Source organism: Equus przewalskii, chromosome 12 (assembly GCF_037783145.1).
Source record: "Equus przewalskii isolate Varuska chromosome 12, EquPr2, whole genome shotgun sequence".
NCBI classification, from domain to species: Eukaryota; Metazoa; Chordata; class Mammalia; order Perissodactyla; family Equidae; genus Equus; species Equus przewalskii.
In genome coordinates this window covers 41,065,593-41,087,809 of record NC_091842.1, presented here as the reverse complement: position 1 = coordinate 41,087,809, position 22,217 = coordinate 41,065,593, and the positions used below count along the sequence as shown (strand labels likewise).

The 22,217-nt window shown below is 42.6% G+C and overlaps 1 protein-coding gene across 10 annotated transcripts in view; it reads right to left on the bottom strand.

Annotated features, from left to right (window-relative positions):
- MEIOB (meiosis specific with OB-fold) overlaps nt 1–13,640 on the bottom strand; it is a 28,972-nt gene extending 15,332 nt beyond the window's left edge. For 4 of the 10 annotated variants that reach the window (XM_070568818.1, XM_070568820.1, XM_070568815.1 and 1 more), the window contains exons 1-6: nt 13,291–13,517; nt 9,005–9,081; nt 7,340–7,397; nt 5,140–5,271; nt 3,068–3,140; nt 519–714 (exon numbers count right to left, since the gene is read on the bottom strand). In XM_070568818.1, coding sequence (XP_070424919.1) covers nt 519–714; nt 3,068–3,140; nt 5,140–5,271; nt 7,340–7,397; nt 9,005–9,073 — 528 coding nt within the window. In that variant the 5' untranslated portion in view covers nt 9,074–9,081; nt 13,291–13,517. Of the gene's footprint in view, nt 1–518; nt 715–3,067; nt 3,141–5,139; nt 5,272–7,339; nt 7,398–9,004; nt 9,082–12,812; nt 12,960–13,076 lie in introns of those variants that run through there. The other 6 variants (XM_070568813.1, XM_070568816.1, XM_070568819.1 and 3 more) reach the window with 4 other exon arrangements.
- Nucleotides 13,641–22,217: the final 8,577 nt, after the last annotated feature.

Sequence of the window (22,217 nt, the reverse complement as noted above, 5' to 3'; positions counted from 1 at the left end):
ATGCAATGGATGATGTAAGACTCCCTGGTGCCCAACGGAGTGTTCTCCTCTGCGCTTCACCCCAGGCTGCGTTAGACCACCGGCCCTACTGCAGGACAGCAGGTACTCTCGCTCCTCCCCCATCTCAGCAGCTCTGAGAGCGCGCATGGAATTGATTCCTTGATTTATTCCACTTACACCCCTTCAAGGAACCTCGTGGAGATCTTCAAGTCCACGAATTTACTCTTTTCATTTGTGTCTTTGTTTAACTGAAGTATGAAAAACTCATATTGTTAGTGGATCATTTATGAGTGCGTGTTGCATTTCACATTCAAATATGATTTTATTTTGCTATTCATTCACAGATAAAATGCTACTTTCCCCTTAATGAGAAGTATTACCATTTCCTTAATTCATCAGACTATGGATCAAGATACAGAGGGAAATTTAGTCCAGCTGGTTACTATTTTCCAAACACAAATTAAGTGACAGAACGCCTCTGCCGAATTGAACTTGGCTTTTTTGAGATTTTAACTTACCGATCTCACAGCTGCAAGCACATTAATAATTCTTCCATCCAGACTGTGTCCATTTGCAACAATGTCACCCAATGAATAATAATCACAAGACTCTTTAACAGGTAAGTGTATCAAGGAAAGTAACTTGGTGTCCACTTCATAACTGGAACAAACTTTTACCGTTGAGTGATTCTCACTGAGCAATAGTTTACAGTTGCTACATTGCAAAAACACACACAAAAAGTTAATATCAAATGATTTTCTAATAGAAAAATACTACCGGGTTCACAGTTAAATTATTTCTTGGTTGTAATTTAGAATTCATTAAGAAAATTTGTACTTTTTACTCTTAGAAACATTGAAAAATGTAAAATGTTTTCTGTCTAAAATATATTTCCGTTAAGAAAATGTTTTGAGGACCAATTCGTGCCCAAGTTCTAAGCATAATGGTTGTCTGACCTTGCCCACGACTCTGAGCTTCAGTCTTCTTCTCTGTAAGAGGGGGATAAAAGCCCCTCTAAAATGTCAGGGTTTTGTTATTTCTATCTCTGTAACACTGACTGCCCTGCCTACATGATTTAAATGGAGGACAGTGCTTTCCTTACATCTGAGGTGCTCTAACTGGAGTGGAGGCACAACATTTACCCACTGAACTTGAATTGAGCTGCTCTTCCCCCTCCAGCCAGTCAACTTCCAAGTCCCCTCCATGGAGCCTCTTTCTAGCCTCTAGCCCAGGCCCTCCCTGACTACCTCCTCCCTTCTCATCCAAACGATTGCCTTGTCTCCTAAGCTTCATTCCCCTCCAGTCCATCCTCCTCAGGTAGCCAAAGTGATCTTCCTAAACCACACATGTGAATGGATTATTTCCCAGCTCAAAGACCTTCCAGCTAGCTATCACCAAAGGATAAATTTGGTACGAGAGGCAAATCTGTCTGTGAAATGTGTCTACTTCTCTCTCAAGCTCCTCCTCCTGCTGTTTCCCTGCCTTTGCCCTATATTCCAACCATATCAGATGTAGTGACAGGGATACATTCTAAGAAATGCATAATTAGGCGATTTTGTTGTTGTGCGAACATAATAGCATGTACTTACACAAACCTAGATGATATGCCTACTACACACCTAGGCTCTATGGTACTAATCTTATAGGACCAAAGTCAATACACAATCTGTCATTGACTGGAGCATCATTTGGTGGCGCATGACTCTACTTGGCTATGAAATTGACATTTTTAGACCAAAAAAAGTCAAGCATCAGCAGTTTCATATGGTTCAACCTATTATTAACTGCTCTGGAAAAGGCCAGGAGGTTTCACGTTTGTTCCTTCTGCCATGAATGCTCTTCTGTCCACTCATTCCTTCCTTCCACAAATATTTACTGAGAACCTATTAAGTGCCAGACCCTAGTCTAGGTGTGTGGGATACAGTGGTGAAGAAGACAGATAAGGCCTTTGATTTCATGGAGTTCACATGTGTGAGAGGAAGACAGACAAGAACAATTAAATAATCTCAGATAGTGATCGGAGTCATGATGATAACAGCACAGGGCAAAGTCCTAGGAATAGACTGGAAGGGCTACTACAGACTGAGTGGATGTGGAAGGTCTAAAGAGGTGACATTCAAGTTGACACTTCAATGAGAGAAGGAGCAAAGATTCAAATCGGATGGGAGGGGATTCTTCCACGCAGAGGGAAGTGAACATGCAAAAGCTATTAGTGCATAATGAGCCTACGGTGTTCATAAAATAGAAAGAAGTTCAGTGTGGCTGCAGAGACATGAGATCTGAGAGTCTGGCATAAGATGAGGTCAGAAAAGTAGGTGGGAAGGGGTCAAAGTGGGTGCAGGTGTAGAGACTGTCATGCCCCACCCAGAGCCCTTTACCAGCTTCACCCTTCTCTAGAGAATTGCCCTCAACAAGAAATGCCCTTGAGCTTATGTCCCGCCCCCGCCCCCAACTAGGAGTGGGGGTGGATGGCAGCCAATGACTTGTAAATACAGGGTACAAAAGCCCAGCCCCCTTCCTTCAGGGGCTACCACTCTGAGATGCCACTCATGCTCCAGAGCTCCCTCCTGAGTCAGACAGAGGCTGGGCTCCAGCTGAACCTCCCTCTTTGCTCAGCTTCCCCCATATCCTGTCCTTACAAGCTGCTCCTGAGAATGCTCCCTCAACAAATCATTTGCACAGAAATCCTCCTCTGGGCTCTGCTTCCAGGCAACCCGAACTAAGATAATGAGGCACGTGAGTAAAGTTATACCTTGATATGAAAAAAGAGATACACGACTTCCAAGATTTATCTTTTCTTCTCATTGTTCAGCTTTAATGTGACTAGAGTCAAATTTTTGTAAATTTAAGAATGAGAACCAAAGTACTAAAAACAAAGCCATTTTTTCATGTAATCTTATATCAAAGTAAGTTATTTCACAATCAAAGATAAATATTGTGAGGAAAAATTAAACTCACAATTTTCAAATTAAAGTATACACCTTTAGTAAGCTTTCTGCTAATCCGACAGACAAAGACATCTTTCTAGCACAAAGACTGTAGACCTCTGTGCTAGATAGATATTTACCTAGGAGTTGCAGGGCTGAATTTTTCTTCTCTTTCTAATTCCTTTCTTTGGATCAGGGGATTTTCAATTATCACTAAAACAGTGGGGAAAGTATGATGCTTACAAAACAGTAAGAGGATAAATAAAAAACAAGTATACATAACAATGAACATTACAATGTTATTTCTAATTTCTGAGTTGGTGTTATATATCCTTTACAATCATTTTCTGTGTTGCTGTAAGAAACAGAATCCTGGGGTATGACCATCAATTTGATCCCAGATGACATTTTTTATGGTTTGTGTTTAAATCCCAACATATGAGCCACATTAATAGTACTTTATTGATTAGTTACACTGAACATTTGATTTGGTTACAACATGCCCTTCTACAAAACAAACACTTTAATTGATCTTCCCCTAATTCATAGTTGCCCTTGGAAACAACAGTGGTCGGGTAGAAAGAGAGATGCAAAATCAGGGTCTTGGTTTGAGCTCCACAACTTTATCAGCTTTATGATTTAACATTTTAGAGTTTCCATTTCCTTACAGTCTATGTTAGACCTTTTTGTGCTCTATTTTGCTAATTCCTCACACAACCATTCCATGATTATCCCTTTTTACAAATGAAGAAATTGAAGCTCATCAAGGTTAAGTAACTTTCTTGAGATTTTATGTTTAGAAAGTAGAACTAGAATTAGAATTGTTCTGATTCAAAAATCTGTAATTTTTTACTCTCCTACACTAAAGCCCTATTTAGATTTATAATCATTGTCAACTGTATGCTTTTAAAATCCCTTATCTCATTCATCCTCACAACAACCATCAACATTTAACATATTTTCATACCAAAATCTATCTTTAGCTCTACATAACTGATGTTCTAGCATTCATCCAAGGAACACTTCGAACCATATTGGGCCCTGTGAAGTTTGCATAGTTTTCTGCCTTCATGGCCCATATGTTCAATTACCTTATTATTCTGTTAGAAAGATAATACACATAACCCGGAAAGCTAATAATACAAGGCAAAAAACGATCAGGTGCTAACTGACTAGTATGGACAATAGGCTGCTTGATCCTTCAGTGTCGAGGAAGAATGGTGTAATTATCTGCATTACTTTTTCCCTTCTTCTTTCTACCATGAAAGAGAGCTGGTATATGTACTTTCTTGTTTCTTGTGTGAGGATAGTGCCATCTATTGAGTGACTAAGTCTTACACTTTATACCAGGCATGATATCTCATTTAACATTTACAAGATTCTATAGGGTATTAATTCATAGTTAGGTCCAACAAGACTAAGAAATTTTCTCAAAGCCATGATGTAAATAAATCTTGTAACTAGGATTTGAACTCAGATTTATCTGTTTTCAAACTCCTTGTTCCTTTTATGATACTACACCATACCATCAGAGGGATACGGGGTGGGTAGAGGATGCAAAAGATTTGGTATTTTAGACTAAAAGTGGGGCCAGCCTGGTGGCACAGCGGTTAAGTGCGCAAGTTCCACTTTGGTGGCCTGGGGTTCACCAGTTCGGATCCTGGATGCGGACATGGCACCGCTTGGCACACCATGCTGTGGTAGGCGTCCCACATATAAAGTGGAGGAAGATAGGCATGGATGTTAGCTCAGGGCCAGCCTTCCTCAGCAAAAAGAGGAGGACTGGTGGCAGATGTTAGTTCAGGGCTAATCTTCCTCAAAAAAAAAAAAAAGTAGACTAAAGTAAGGTTTCTTAAAATCCTATTAAAAATTCAAATATCTTTTATCAAAATCTCTTTAGCAGGCTTTTTATACATTTGTAGAAAGATAAATGATTATAGTTACAATAGGGATTGATGCAAACTGAAATATGAAATAAACCAAAGATTATAAAGCTACTTAGTAAAAATTTATGACTATTACATTTGTATGTTTCAAGTAATAATGCTGAATGCCTTGTGTTATGCTCTTAACACTTGACTTTTTCCTGACAAGGTTCTTGGGAATTATTAACTGTATCTTATTTCATTTGACCCTCTCAGTGTGGTTACCACAAAAGTATCACAAGAATGATACTACAATAGAAACAGTTTAAGAACCAACACCAACTTACCACACTCGCCAACTCTAAAGCTGTCAGAAAGTGATCGGATGTAATGTTCATTGCCCCAGGAAGTCGCATTCACAAAATGGGTTGGTGTATCACGAATGGTGAAACTGAAAGTGTATCTTTCTGATCCAATATCTAAGGGAAAACCAATGCTTTTATTTTTCAAAAGAAAAGTTTTATTTTAGTTTTGAACAACCATGATTATGATGATGATAAAAATACTCAAACACCTGGTATAAAATATTCTTTCATATATAAATCCTGTAAGTTATGCTTTTATGAATTTCAAAGCGCCAAAGTAGATAACATCTCACTACTAACGCCTCTGCTCTCTTTCCCCAGTTATCTGTATATTTGGAGGGAAATGACACATAGGCTTGAATCATCCAGATGTTAACTTAGATTCTCCATTTCTCTCTTACTGTTATTGTTTAAACCTAAGTCATAATTCAGATTTAAATTATTTCAAAACAAATAAATGTATGTTACTAAATGACACCACTAGGGGTCAGCAAGTACATTTTTTTTCCAAAATAAAATTTCTTCATTGTTTTTGCTAACCTAACACACATATGCAAATTACAGATCTCTACCAAACTGTTACTAGAGTTTACTGTTACCTCTGAGGCAGGGACTGGGATGGGAAGGGTTGGGGGTTTAATGAAGATTTTCACTTTCCAACTCTATGACTGTCTATACTGCTTGAATTCTTTATGAAAATCTATTAATATGTGTAATTTTTTGTCAGTAAGCATATCTTCTCCAAAAGAAGAATACTGTACACCTGATCATAAAAAGTAGTCAAACACCACATAAATGGTCCCCTATCCTCCAAGTCTGATAGGCGAAAATTGTATTTCATTGTTGTAATTTTAGCAAATATTTAAATACTGACCTTTTTCTAATTCATGTATTTTAAGTTATTCTTTTTAGAGCTTAGAACATAGATATATAGACTTTCTCAAACTATTCAAATGGTAATTCTAATCTAATTAATTATGATGAAGTAAAGTGAAGACACAAACAAGTTTGGGTGGGAGATGACATGTTTGTTATTTATCTTAAAAATATAACAAATTATATGAAATAAAATAAAAATAAAAGGACCTATCACTATACCTGAGTCAACACAACCACAGTTACTCAGGTGATTCAAACAAAATTAATGTCTTCTTCTGCCGAAATTATTGGCTGGCTGTCTAGTGCTCTGATTCCCTCAAGCTGTATAGAAGCACTTACACTGTAACCCTCATAAACAGCAATGACTCTTTAAAAGCTAACAGTGGTGAAGTGCCAGTTTTGGAGTTCTATACTATATCTTTGCATGTCAATTACAAAAGTTTGAAGGTGAGCCTATTTTAAAAATCCAATTTTAGTCTCAGATTATGTTTCCACAGTCCTAAACCTCTTGCACAGTTCAAGCAATTCACTAAGAACCACTAAGGCCAACGTTAACTGTATTTTCCATATATGAAAGACAAACTTTTTTCACTGAATTGTCTGGTCATTTGAATAAATACATAGATACTACTGCCGTACTTCTCTCCCTCAACACTACTCTATCATGACACATCGCTGCTCAAAAACCTTCCTCCTCATCATTTCTGTCTTTTATAAGATTTACCTGTGTATTTGCACCTCTTAGGCTGAAAGTGATAGTTAACATGGAGTTCTTACTATGGGTCACATACTCTTAAATGTATGAGCTCATTTAATTCTCACACCAGCTTTACTTATCCCGATTTCACAGCTGTATATAGGACAGACCTCAGGTCACTCAGTGACGATTCGAGCCCAAGCAATCTAGCTCCAAGTCCATGCCCTCAGATACTATGATATCTGAAGATGATGTGCGACTACAATTTCGATGTTACCTTTACACAGGGCTTTACACAGTGGAGGTACTCAATAAACACACATTGATACACATTAATGAGTTGGCCATTTTAACTAGGTATTTTGACGTTGTATACACAAACTTTAAAATTATGTTTGAGAAACATTAAATAAAATCATTAAAAATTATTTTAATGTCTTCAAACATATGGCCTTAAATTGGATATTTTACCATACAAATAAAGACATGGCCTCTGCTCTTAAGGAGTTAAACAGGCATGAGAAATTTAATCACTTAAATATACTTCGTGGTAGTCATAAGCCACAGTTGATGAAAAATGAAGCAAAGAGTTAAATAGAACTCAGCTTTTTCTGTCTGGAAAGCCTTTGACATCTGTTTTTCCAATAACTATACCGATTATTTTCTGAAAAACAAAAAGGTTACAGAAGACAAATATTAAACACAGATGTAGATGGTAAATTTAATTTCATGGACTTGTTATATTTTACTGGCTCTAACAAACATTTTTGACTAGGAACCATTGAAATGTATTTATAGCAGACAAACATCTAAAAGAACTTCATAAATTCCACAAAGAATAGTACAAAGTAATAAGACAGTTAACTGCTGTTACAAATATAATCATTTAATACTTAGTATGTTTCTACTTTATTTTCAATCACTAGGTGGAGCACGGTAACTGCCCTATGCTATCAATCCTTACTGAATTCATTCAAAGCACATGTATAATGCAATTTAATTTGCCACGGTCTTCAAAGCTTTCTTTTATATAGGGTTTTCTAACAATTCACATAAAATTGCCTAGCTTCTTAATCCAAACATGCTGGACAGTAATATAAATTAGATTGTAACAAAATTTGTATATTGCTGTTAAGAAATCTAAGCTCTAAAGCCCTAGATCTTAAACCTTAAAGATATTAACATCTCCTTAAAGTTTTTAATGTTCTTTAGTGACTACTAAAGAAAAATTAAATATTAAAAAAATGCTTCAAGAAATAAAACAACTACCTTTTTCTGAAAGGATAAACCTAAATGTATATTACTATTCTAGCAACTGATTTTAGCCTTGCAATCATCTTTAAATTTAAAATAAATTCATGCTTTTAGGACTACCACATCCTAGCTGAGCTATTAGCTAGACTTATTATATTTATACACACTGCTGTTATTTCTTAAATTCCATATGCATGTGGAGCTCACTGAATTTTGTTGGAAAAACACAAATAATGGAAATACTGAGCAAAGCTTTCTAACTGAAGAGACAATGAGCAAACAGTTTACCTTTCAAGAAAAACTATAACAATAATTATTTTTTAACATTAATAAACTTTTAATTGCAAGTTATTAAAGTTACATGTAAATTTATCCTATTTTAAGAAATCTGATTTGCAAATGCTAAATGTAAACAGCAGACTGCTCAGGGTTCAGGGAAGGTAAAGGAGTATAATTGCTTTATAATAAATTCTTCGCTTTATAAGTGAAGAATTATATTTCTTTTAAATAAATAACAGGCTTGCTATATTTTGAAATGATTGAATTCTCCCACAACCCCTCCCCCTAAAAATGAATTTTCACACAATCATTTCAAAAATACACCTGATGTGTACCTTTATGTCATAAAAGCAGCATAATGGCAAGTATTTAAGTCTATAACTTGGGGAATTTGATTAGAGAATGGATACAGCTGAGAAAAATGGTTTAATTTTACAATGCTAACTTTGAGCAGTTACTAAAAATTTAATTAAAATAATACAAATAAACTTTTGATCATTTTGAACAATCACTAGTCATATCTACAATCTCCTACTCTCTAGACAAAAGAGAGATTAATTTTCATTCAGCTGGCATAAATACAAAGACAAACGTTTAAGAGTACTTAATATCCAACAATTATACTAATGCAATGAGCATCTGTACACTTGTCAATTATGCAAGCATGTGGTAATATGTAGTATTACCACATAAAGTTTCCTTAGAGAACAGCCAAACCACTATATCCTTGAAACCTACCAGATTAGCCATATTTGGATGCAGAGCTGAAAGTGCAGTGAAGGTCTTTGATGCAAAGGAGTCTGCCATTCTTTTATCTGCATTTTAGAAAATATAATTTAGCTGCATATATTATATAACTGAAATAAACCATGAAAAGTTCCAAGATTAAAAAAGGAATTTATTTAGGAAAGCACCAGATATATATTTTAATTTTATTGAGGTCATATTTTATAACATTGCGAAATTTCAGTTGTATGTTATTATTTGTCAGTCACCACATAAATGTGCCCCTTTACCCCTTATGCCCACCCCCAAACCCCCTTCCCCTCTGGTAACCACTAATCTGTTCTCTTTGCCCATGTGTTAGTTTATCTTCCACTTGTGAGTGAAATCATACAGTGTTTTTCTTTCTGTGTCTGGCTTATTTCGCTTAACATAATACCCTCAAGTTCCATCCATGTTGTTGCGAATGGGACAATTTTGTCTTTTTTTTCTGGCTGAGTAGTATTCCATTGTACATATACCACATCTTCTTTATCCATTCATCACTTGATGGGCATTTGGGTTGCTCCCACTCCTTGGCTATTGTGAATTATGTTGCAATGAACATGGGGGTGCATAAGTCTCTCTGAATTGTTGACTTCAAGTTCTTTGGATAAATACCCAGTAGTGGGATAGCTGGGTCGTATGGTATTTCTTTTTTAATTTTTTGAGAAATCTCCATACTGTTTTCCATAGTGGCTGCACCAGTTTGCATTCCCACCAGCAGTATATGAGGGTTCTCTTCTCTCTACATCCTCTCCAACATTTGTTGTTTTTTGTCTTGGTTATTATAGCCATTCTAACAGGTGTAAGGTGGTATCTTCAGACATTTTACTCAGTCTTTGGGAAAAGTTTTTATTACAACAGTGAAACGTAAGTTAATACAGATTCAACCTGTAAAAAACGTTTCAAAACATCCTTTTATAGTTTTGAATGATACAGTTTCAATTTCTAACTTGCACTTTCCAAAAACATGTATAATTTAGTAATTTTTGAGCACCCTGCAAATTTAGAATTTCAGATGAGAGATGATTCAATGAGACACTTGTGGATTTAAATATTTATCAGCATAGAGCCTACTTTTTAAAATATAGCAACTTGCTATTGTAAATACCTTAAATCATGCATTTGATTACACAGTGTGTGGGGATAGGTAGTGACTTTAACCTCAGCTCTAAATGGTATGCTCCATGAGGGCAGAGGTGGTGCCTTATATATTTTTATGCATGTATTTCAATGCTACCTTGCACATAAAAAGCACTCAATAAATATGAAATGAATGAAATGGTGGCTTGTCCCTCAATATCATCACTATAAAAGGTTTTACTGTATTAACAATTGTCAGCTACACTAAACTAGCAGAGGTACTCAATTTCATTTTTTAATACACAGCCACTTTAACTGGGCATGCTCTCACCTACAGGCTTCGCTTTCAGGACATGTCTCCTAACACATGAGTTTTAGGGAGCCTGTGGAGTTAGTCAAATATGATTTTGAATTCTAGCACCACTAGTTTGTAGTCAAGTGTTTTGACATTACTGAGCTTTAATTTCCTCATCCATAAAATGTGGATAATATCTACATTACAGGGTTATTGTGAGAATCTGAGATAATGCACATAAGGTGCCTAGATTATCACAGGCTCTCAACAGATGAGAACGCTGCTTTTCAATCATATCCAACATAACAGTGTCTGCATTCAAGGCCTTTTGGCGCCAGAAGAAAAACAACTGGGAATTAAGCAGCGTTAACTTTCCCCCCGTTATTTGGCCTGGTCTGATCTGGCTCACTATGCGATTTCTGTCTCTGAACTACTGCCAAACCTTGACAGATTCATTCATTCATCCACCTGCTCAATAAATATTTACTGAGAGCCTGTCAGGTGCCAGACACTTGACTTCGGAGAGGATGAAGTATTCAGTACCTGGATTTTGTGTAAAAACAGTAACCACCTATATACCAAATGAGTTCTCCAAATTTTTACCCATTAACATCTCTTGTTGGTTTGGTCATTGACTTACATGATATCACGTAAACTCTTTGAAGTCCCTTCAATTTCTACTATTATTCAAAATATATGGTGATATACTTTAGAGTCTGTCTACAAAAAATGACAACTTGCTTCTTTACCTGGACATTTTAAGAAATACCAAATTAACACGAAATAAGGAGCTCAATATGGTAATACAGAGAACACCGTTTATCAGCAACTACGGTCCCTTCTACTTTCCGAATATATTTTAAATGTCTCCTTTTCACCGTCTCCAGTACCATCTCCTCAGCCCAAGGCTCAGTCATTCCTCACCTGGAGTACTGCAATCACGTGGTTTATACCTAGTTTATTCATTGGACACGTGTAGGTTGAGTGTCTGATAAGTGTCAGGCCCTGATTCAGGACGGGGGTCGGGCTGGAGGCTGGTCCCCCATCCAGGAGCCTCAGAGAGGAGCAACGAAAACAGAGTACCAGCTGTGGGACCAGATGTGTACAGACTCAAGGCCACTGGTCCAGAGCCTTGACAGGGTGGAGGGAAAGCGGAGGTGGTGGTGGAACCAGTCCAGTTAAGGTAACATGGGGGCACTGCCAGAGGTGACAGTTGTGCAGTGCCTGCGATGAGACACCAGATACACCACGATCATCTCTGACAGTCCCCCTACCCACGGCTCCCGAATTCCCCTCCCTGAGCTCTGAGCCCTCCTCCTTCCTTTGGAAGGTGACTTCCTGTCTGGCCCAGAGCCCAGCACGACGCGGCTGGTTCCCCCCAGGACCCTCCTGGTCCCTTGTGGCAGGGCCCTTGCACCTCATGCTCCTCCTTGCTGGAGCTCTCCCCCAGAGGGGAAAGCTGCATTGCCTGGTTCTTACTCCCGCTGGAGCTCTGGCACAGGAGAAGGGGACTCGGGACCCAGATGAGGAAGGGACACTGCTAGCCACTGGGTCTGAGAAGTGTCTAGCCCACAGGTCAGCTGAGGGTGTCAGTCATACTCTTAAGGCAAACCCCATCAACTCTCTGATTTTTCGTTTGTTTGTTTTTTGGTGAGGAAGATTGGCCCTGAGCTAACATCTCTGCCAGTCTTCCCCTATTTTCTATGTGGGACGCTGCCACAGCCTGGCTTGATGAGCGTGTGTAGGTCCGTGTCCGGGACGGAACCCCGTGAACCCAAGGCCGCTGAAGCAGAGCGCGTGAACAGAACCACTCCGCCACCGGGCAGGCCCCCAACTTTCCGATTCTGAGGCCCGGCCTCCAACTCTCAGCAGGCGGGAGCTAGTCCCACGAGGCTTGGCCCGGGGCGGACGCGCGCAGGAGGGCGGCCGGGCGCTTGCCTTCCCCGCGCTGTTTGCGGGGCCAGGAAGCGCTGTGCGTTCGCGCCGCCCGCGTGGGCTTTCCCCTCCTGGGGGGCGGCCGCGCGCCGGGGCCGGGGCCACCTCACACGCGGCCACGAGCACGGCCCGCCCCCGCTCCGTCCGCGCGCCCCCACGCCCCCCGTCCTGCCCGCCCCCGCTCCCAGCGGCCGCTGCAGTCTGACCCCTCCCGCCGCTCCCGTCTCCACACAGCCGCGTCCTCTAGGCGCTGAGGGCGTCCCTCCGCCGCGTCCCCTCAGAGGCCGCCCCCGGGGCACCCGCGCGGCCCCCCAGCCGGCGGCGCCTCCCGGGGGCTGGGCAGCGACGCCCGCGACTCCCTCTCTCCTCCTACAGAGCCCCGCGCGTCATTGCCGTCCCCTCCCACCGCGAGCCCCGCACGGCGACACGCGTGCCCCAGGCCGGCCTCACGCGACCGTCCTCACAGACCCGGCCCGGGTAGGCGCTTCTCTCCCGCCGCTGCCACGGACGCGGCTGGTCTGCGGACTGACCCCCGACGCCGGGCGCCGCGAGGACGCGGCCAGCGCCCGGGACGCCCGCGATCCGGGGACACACGCCGCCTCAGGCGTCGGAACGAAACGCGGCCGGGAAGAGCGCCGGGGAAGGAGGAAGGCCCGGCCCCGGCCCCCGCCCGGCGGACCCCACCGCGCCGTCCGCCCGCTCCGCTCCACACGCGTCCCGACCGGTCCTCACCCCGCGACACCGCGGGCGGGGACTTCCGGGCAGTGACACCCCCGCAGGACCCCGTGGCCCCTCAGCCCGCAGCGTCGGACCGGGGGCCCCCGCCGAGGATCAGCCCGCACGGGTCCGGGCACGTATCTGCCTCCGCGCGACATTCCGAGGACCCCCGGGCCCCGCGGGCCCCACGACGCTGTCCCCTCGGGCGGGACTGTGAGCCGACACCCACCGCGCACTCCGCCTCCGGGCGAATCCCACGAACCCCGACGTGCCGGCCCAGCGCCAGCCACTGCTGACGCGAGGGCGGGAGGAGAGGCGCCCCCGCGCGCACGCCGCGGCCCCGACCCCGCCCTCAGCAGCGGCCGCGAGCCCGCCGCCAAGCGGCGCCGCGCCTTCACCTCAGCCGTCCGCGCAGGCTGTCCCGGAGCGCTGCCCAGGCCTGGACGCCGGCCCGCCGCGCTCGGCCGCTTCTCCACAGCGCGCTCGACCCGCAGCCCAGCCGCGCGACCGTTAGCGCGAGGCCCCGCCCCGGCTGACCTCTGGCCACACCCTCGCCCCGCCCCCCCGCGTGCAGGCTCCGCCCTCGCCCCGCCCCGACCGCCCCGAGGGTCTCCGCGCTTTGACTCCGCCCCCAGAGCTCCGACTCCGCCCTCTCCCCGCCCCGCCCCCTGAGCTCCGTCTCCGCCCCCGCCCCACCGTGTTCTCTCGGGCGGCCCGGAGGGTCCCGCGCGCAGACTCCGCCCCCACCCCGCCCCCTGAGCTCGGGCTCCGCCCTCCCCCCATCCCCTCTGGCAGCCCTGAGGGTCTCCGAATCCGCCCTCGCCCCGCCTCGTTCTGTCGGCCTCCCTGAGGGTCGCTGGTGTCCGCTCTTCAGTCTGGATCCTGAGGGGCAAAACTTGGGGAGACTAGGGAGCGAGAGCTCCCATTTCTTGTCTTTCGCGGGGGCCCAGGCGTGTCCTCCAGACTCGAGGGCAGCCTGGGCGGGAGTCCGGGGCGCTGAGAACCAGAGCCGGGCGAGATGCTCGGGGTCTTTTCTGCTGAAACCAGGCAGAAATGCAGGGACGTTGCTGTAGAAAGTGCAGCAACTGAATACACACAGACAGACGGACAGACAGACACACACACACACACACACACACACACACACACACGAGTGCAGGTGAAACCGGGGAAATCAGGAAAAGACGTGGGTGTATCCATCTCAATAGCCTAATTGTGATCTTGCAAGATGTTCCAATGGGGAAAAGTGGGTCAAGTGTGGCAGAGATCTTTGTATTATTTCTTACACTACCTGTGATTCTGTAATTATCTCAGCTTTTTTTAAAGAAGACAGTGCACAGTGAAATTAATAAGAGAAACCTTAACTAAATTGGAGTCGGGAGGGCCTGTGGGGGAAGCCCTCATCCCCATCACACATGGTCAGTTACAGCAAACAAGAAGAGAAGGAGACTTGCGTCTCCCGCCAGAAGTACAACTACTTTTGTACTGAAGGAAGACTTCTCTCCCCACCCGGCAACAGCCCAGCCAATCAGAAACACCACAGCTCAGCCAATCAGAAACACCACAGCTCAGCCAATCAGAAACACCACAGCTCAGCCAATCAGAAACACCACAGCTCAGCCAATGAGAAGCCATGACCTCCCTGATCTATTTTCCTGAAGAAGACTGGTTTAGAACAGCTCGGCCCTAGTCTTTGTTTTTCTCTTTAAAACGAGCTCCCTTCCCTTGCTTTCCCGGGTTCCCCGTGGTTCACCATAGCATGCACATCCCTAACTGCAGTTCTTTGGCTGTTCCTGAATAAACTCGTTTCGCTGGTAAAATAACTGGTTTTGTTTTTAAGGTTGATGGCACCTAAGAAAGAAAGGTGCACGATTGCTGATAGGGCTTTAGAAGGGGAGGTGGGCGCTGGATACACACCTTGGTCACCTGCTGGAGCAGTGTGAGAAGGCCAGGTTGCTAGATTAATAACGATATTGATCCCAATGATACTATTTATAGCATTTCAAATATAGATGTACACTATAAATATACTGGAATCAGGTGAACCTGACAAAACATTTGCCAGCTCTTCACGTTTTTAGTTACTCCCATTTGGAAATCTTTTTAATTACTTACAAACTAATTTTTGTTAATGGAATGCTAATCGGGAGCAAATAAGATAAGATTCAACAACTAAATTAATTAAATTTGTCACCAACCTCAGTCCACATGTAGCATTATTTAAATTATTGAGCTTCTCCCTTTAAAAGGAAAAACAGCTTTAGTGCTTATTATACAACCACATATTACCAAAAAAATATATCAAATGTAAGTTTTGTGTTATTATCAAAATACAGTTTTTATTTTTCTTCATTTTTTATTTTCCAAATAATAATGGAAAGCAAAATAAAGTACCTGCATTCCACCATTTCAAATTTAATAGAGAACGCTTTTAAATTTTTTCCATATTCCTTTCCAAATCATTGTCTTTAAAAGAACATATCTTGATCTTTCCAAGAGAATAAACTGGCATTTTAAGTCAATTTTAAAGAAAAAAAGTATAAAAATAGTTTGCATGCATTTTTCATTTGAGCCTCAGTGGGGGAATAATATTTTAAATTATTGTTTGTATTTTTTCATATTTTAGTAAATTAATCTTTTCTGAGACCTACATAAGATTAAGCAAGTACAGTCAGCCTTACCAGGATACAATGGGCGTTTCATCAGATGTGCTGCTTCAGAACACAAGCCTCAAAGAGTGGGATTGTTTGATGTTAATAATGAAACTGGGACCCCCTTGTTGCATAAAGAATTCATTTCTTCCATTTTTTTATAGCAATTCTGTGAACTTGGTTTGTTCCTAACAATAAAATTGACTTGTCAATACATTTTAGGTGGATGTGAACAGGAGCAAGGACAAGGAATGCCTCGCCTTGCCGCTTGACGTAGAAGTTAAGGGTGAACGAAGAAAGGTCAAGGCTGAAATAGCTTGCATGTCTGACTAAAGTAATGGCATGAGGCTACACCCATCACGTCCCCGGAGCATGCCAGCTGTCAAACCACCACAAAGGAGTGACAGGGAAAATATGTAGTGGTAATCAACTTTACACATACTAATCAGTAGGGAAAAAAATAGCAATTATTTTAATGAATTACAAGACCACTTTTTATTTGTTTAACAACAAAATAACTTTCCTGAAGTTGATTCTGTGATTACAATATCCCTCCCAGGAGCTGAAATACTGATAGATGGATTACTAGTGTCACTCCTTGCTCCCCCTTCCGTAGAGGGGCCAGCCAACATTTACATAGATTGTAGGTGTGCTAACATTTACAGGTATTTGTGTAAATGTTTGCAAGAATTTGTCTGGAGAAGAGGAGTGAGGTCACCCATGAGTAGGATGGGAAGACCTGGATATGGAGATCGGCTTTAGGGGAAAACGAAGCAATTTAGGAGCTATTGGAACAAAAGAGAGGAGGAAACAGAAGAGATAGAGTTAAAAGGACATTTAGGGGGAGCTGGATCCAGGAAAGCTTGAAGAAGCATTGGAAAGGAGACCCTTCATGAAAAAACAAAGCAGTAGCAACTCTGGAATAGCTTGCAGACTGAGAGTCCAGGAATGTTCTGGAAAATTTGGGGGGGAGAATGCACACAAACTGCTGAGTCAGGATTCAAGGAGTTGTGGAAAGAACAGATTCCTTCTCAAGTTTGGGTGACTCAAGCAAAAAAGGACTTGACTTGTTCCACCAGCACAACAACTGAGAGGAGAAACACAAACACTGGCATTTGACTGGAAGTAGCGAGAATCAAGGATGAACTAGGAAGTGAAGCTGGAAAGCCTAGTAAGAGCCTGATGTACGAGCTGAGCTGTGGTAAACTGAAGTGAGTACCAAGCGGGGCTTGGAATAATTTCGTGTCTGCAGTCCGCGCACAGGGGCTGCTTCATATGGCAGTGTGCCCTTTTCATGCCCTACATGCCTGATGTACACGGCACCGAAGAGAACGTGTTGAGGGAAGGAGAGAGCAGGAGGAGAAGGCGGTCCTGGGCACACAGACACAGGCTGTGGCCTTTGGAAGAGGATCTGGCTACCTTCCAGCCTGCCCCACCAGAGAGTCACTCAGGTAACAACATTAGAAAGGTCCATCTCTTTGGAGGGCTGTCATGGGCCTCGTTTCATCAAAATTTATATAACACATATATAATCTTTTAAAATCGTCCTAAACTATTGCAGCATACGTTTACCGTCTACGTTGCAATTAAGCATGTCACTGACCTCTCAAGTCCCATCTGCACACTGTCAACCACCTGCGGGCATTTCTACCCACTTGAGGGACCAGGTACATCCAAGCTTGGTGTATCTAAAACTAAACTCAGAAGCTCGCCCAGGCAGCCACTCTTCCTCCAGTTCTGCCATAAACATGCATCTGGTAACCCAAGCCCCGAGCCTTAAAGGCAGCCTTGAATCCTCTCTTCTGCTCCACTTTGATCTACCCAGGCGTCAGGTTCTGTTTTCCTTTGGAATAGCTCTTGAACCTGCCCTTGTCTCCCCATTTCTATTGCTGCCCTCTTCACTTAGGCCCTGGTGGCATTACACTGCACGGCTGCAGGAGCGTGCTGCAGGGGCTCTGACCTCTCCCTGCTCCAGCCCATCCCACACCTTCCTGCCAGATTAAGCTTCTCTTAGCTTCCATCACAGCATTCCCCGGCCTGGAACCTTCAATATTGACATTAGAGTGGGCCCAACTTTTTCTGTCAGGGGTCATATATAAAGGGCTTTGTGAGCCATATGGTCTTGTCAAAATGACTCAATTGTACCCGTATAGTGCAGAAAACCACCCACAGACAATATCTGAACAAATGTGCATGGCTGTGTCCCAACAAAACTTTATTTACAAAACAGGCAGTGGGCCAGATTTGGTGTGTGAATGGCAGTGTGCAGACCCCTGGATTAAAGTAACAATTCCTTAGTCTGACATTCCTCACTTTCTAGAATTTGGACTCAATTTAAAACCCTAGCCCTCTCTTCCACCATTTCTCTAAAATATGCCCATTTCCCCAAGACTTTTATATAGGTAATGAATTTCTGTTTAGAAATGAATTTCCCACGCTGCAAGTATACACATTTTTTAAAAGAGATGTAACAACCACTCATCTTGTGACAATGTCTTTATTTCCATCGTTTTCTCCACTTCCTTGTCCATGGGGTTGATACTCATCACTTCGTTATTACTTCTAGAAAACATTTTTAAGAACTACCTTGAATGAAGCCACTGTACCGTTTGAAAGATAACTGCTCCCCAGTTTGGTTGCCTTAGAGTCCAGAATTACTCCACGGTGAGAAGACAGGCGCTTGGGAAAAGCAGAGATTCCCACGTGCTAGACTACGCTTTCCACCCTTTGGGTCCAAATCCCAGGCTTTGTTCTTTGTTAGGTTTATTTACATGTTTAGGAATTTGCTCAGAGCATGACAGCCTATCTATATTGTTCACGTCTTTGGCAAATATTAAAAGAAGCAAGAAAAACTTCCATTACAAAAGACATCGTGATTTTAAAAATTATCACGCTGAGAAAAGGACAATAGATATTTCTCAACGTGCTTAATATCTGTGCACATTAATCACAGTTCCTTTATCTTAACAGTTTTATTGCACAGTTGTCTAAAATGAAAAAATAAATGGGATTTAGGAGGAGCTAGCATGAATCATAGAAACTAAAATCAGGCTGTTGGGTCAAAATTTCAGCTTTACCACTAATTAACTGTGTCAGTCAAGACTCCCTGAACTTCATTTTCCTTATCTGTCAAATAAAAGGTTTGGGCAGATCCAGTGGGACAAAGATGAATACATAGGTACACACCCTGTGGGAGAAGGTATTGTATTTATTTGTGTATATTTCAGTCTTCCAGACTAAAGCTTTTTTTTTTTTTTTTTTTTTTGGTGAGCAAGATTGGCCCTGAGCTAACATCTGTTGCCAATCTTCCTCTTTTTGCTTGAAGAAGATTGTCACTGAGCTAACATCTGTGCCAATCTTCCTCTGTTTTATGTGGGATGCTGCCACAGTGTGGATTGACGGGTGGTGCGAAGTCCGTGCCTAGGATCCGAACCTGAGAACCCTAAGCCACCAAAGCAGAGCATGCGAACTTAACCACTACACCACCAGGCTGGCCCTTAGGCGGAAGCTTTTTAAAACCATGTTCATCTCAGAATCCTCCCATTGCTAATGTGGTACCTCGTGTGTAGCTGATGTTTGCTGAGTGAATCTTTTGATAATCACGAATAGTGTCAGTCTCTAGTACGTGGCAAATTTGCAAAAAAGAGGAGCGGGCACTCTGTTCCCTTGGGATGCGTGGAGGCTGCCGTGTGCAATGATGGGCAATCAGTAGATTTGTATTATAGGGCTTCTTTCTAGTTCAACCCTTCGCTTAGTTTGCCATATGATCTTAGAAGAGTTACTCAACCTCATGTAAAATGTAAATAAACATGACTCCTTTTTTAAAAAACTCACAAGGCTCATAGTTAGTATTGTCATCCCTATGAAACAGTGGATGGGAAAATACGGAAGGCTCCGTTGACGACCGTGACGAAAATGGGTTGCGTGATCCTGGAACTGGTATTCCTGCTTTATAGCATCTTTGGCTAGACAGGCTATGACAACAGGTTGAAATGGCTTTCCCATTCTCCTTTCTCACCTCGATTTTCCCTAAATTAACCAGAAGTTCTATTACACAAAAGAAGCAGAGAATTGTCATGTTTCCTGGGAATGTCAATGTGTCCTTCTTTCTTAGAGCTCAGACGGAAACAGCCACACGGGACTCTGAAGTCTCAGCGGCATTCTATGGCTGTCACCAGGTTCCATGCAGGGGACACTCACAGGTCATCAAGTGGGAATTCTTTCCCTCGTATTGGTTTTCTAACACTTTTAATAATATCGCTTTTTTTTGGTCTCATTTGTTTGTTAAAAACCAGAGTCAACTGGTAAGTTTTATTTGGCTGTGTTTTTTTTCTTCAAAGACTATTGACACATTTATGAAAACCCTGATGACTCAGATTAGTCAATAGATCAGTAAGGGGTGACGAATATTCTTTTCACTTATTTAGCATTTCTACTTACCCACTTTCAAAAGGATGTGAGGTACTGTGCTGGGTTGAATAGTGTCTCCCCCTCATTCACGTCCACCTGGACCTTCAGAATGTGACCTTTTTTGGAAATAGGGTCTTTGCAGACATAATTAGTTAAGATGAGGTCATACTGGAGTAGGGTGGGCCCTAAATCCAAGGACGGGGGTCCTTATGAGAAGAAGAGAAGAGACGTGGACACACGGGGAGAACACTATATGAAGAAGGAGGCAGAGATCAGAGTGATGCGTCTTCAAGCCAAAGAAAGCCAAGGATTGCTGGTAACACCAAAGGCTAAGAGAGAGGCATGGCATATATTCCCCCAGGAAGGAAGCAGCCTTGCTGACAGCTTCATTTCAGACTTCTTGCCTCCAAAACTGTGAGAGAATAAATTGCTGTTGTTTTAGGTCACCCAATCTGTGGTAAATCGTTACCACAGTTCTAGGAAACTAATGCAGGTTGTTCGCAAGTTAAGCAAAATGCACAATAGAATGATTAGGAAAGCAACAAAAAAGCCACCATATATAAACAGCAGAGGGAATAAATGTTTCCAGGCATCCCAGATGAGCTGATTTAGGTTGTTTTTCTGCCAGCTGAATCACGAAGGGAAAACACGTTGGATTATATAGTTTCAACTATCCAACAAAGAGAACGTACAAATTAATCTAAAGAGACAGTCCTACTTATTTTCTCGAGGGATAAGAAGAAGAATTTATCACGTAGTTTGTTGTATAGGGACCATTAAGGAACACAATAAACAATACTGTTAGACCCTCCCCCCCCCCGCCGAAAACCCATAACCCGTCTAGTCATGAGAAGAACCCCAGACAAATTCCAGCGAGGGGTGTTCTACGAAATACCTGACCCGTCCCCCTCAGAACTGTTAAGGTCATCAAAAACAGAGTCTGAGACATTGTCACAGCCAAGAGGAGCCTAAGGAGACGCGAAGACTAAATATGATGTGGGATCCTGTGGTAAAAAAGGACATTAGGGAAAAAGTAAATAAATCTGACTAAACCATGGACTTTGGTTAATAATGTGTCCATACAGGTTATTAATTGTAGCAAATATACCATCCTGACGTAAGATGTTAACGATGGGGAAACCGGGCATGGAGTGTAAGGGACTCTCTGAACGAGCCCATCAATGTTTCTGTACATCGAAAACTCTTCTACAAAATAGTCTATTTAGAAAATTCTGTTAGGTAGACAATTCTCATAGCAACTTTCTCTAAAGACTGGCAAAGATTCTTATATATCCTGTTTTTACATTTAAAAAGTTATTGACTCTAACATACATAAAGTAAAGTGCACATGTTATAAGTGTACAACTCAATGCATTCTCACAAAGGGGACCATTCACCACCACCCAGAGCAGGCCACAGAAGGGTGCCAGCACCCCAGAGGTCCCCTCAGGCCGCTTCCTCTCCCTACCCGCTCCTGACCAGGTAACCACGATCGTGACTTCTAGAGCCATGTATGAGTTGTGCTTATTTTTGACCTTCAGATGAATTAATCATAGGCCATGTCACAGTGTATTTTAGTAGACACACTCTTCTCATCTCCAGATCATTCTTAACATTTCTCAAATTTTATAAATTGTGAGAAAATGTTTCCTTCTTTTACCCCGCAGCTTCCAGGTCTGTGAAAGCCGTGAATTCTCTGGATTTGTTGTGACTCAGCTTACCTGCACCAAGGTTGGTCATGCTGATCTCTTCAAAATTGGGAGAACTAGTGACATTCAGAAGACGGAAGGCCACTCGTGGACATAACCTTGTGTTTGCGAGTAATTTTTCTTACTTACTTTGAGTAGACTATTGGAATACGGGGGTATGGGAAGTATTCATTTTTTATTATAAATGAAAAGTTTGTATGAACCAAGCCTCATCAGTATGCCAAGTGTTGTAAATACTTTATAGAAATAGGCTCCTTAGAGAATACTTAAAATTGAAGCCTGAACTGCTTAAATGAGGCGGGGGACGTGCTCTGGAGGAATCGTGACGGAGTTTGTGGTGGTTTAGGATACAGGGCTTCATGGGAGAAACAGGGCTTCACAAGGGA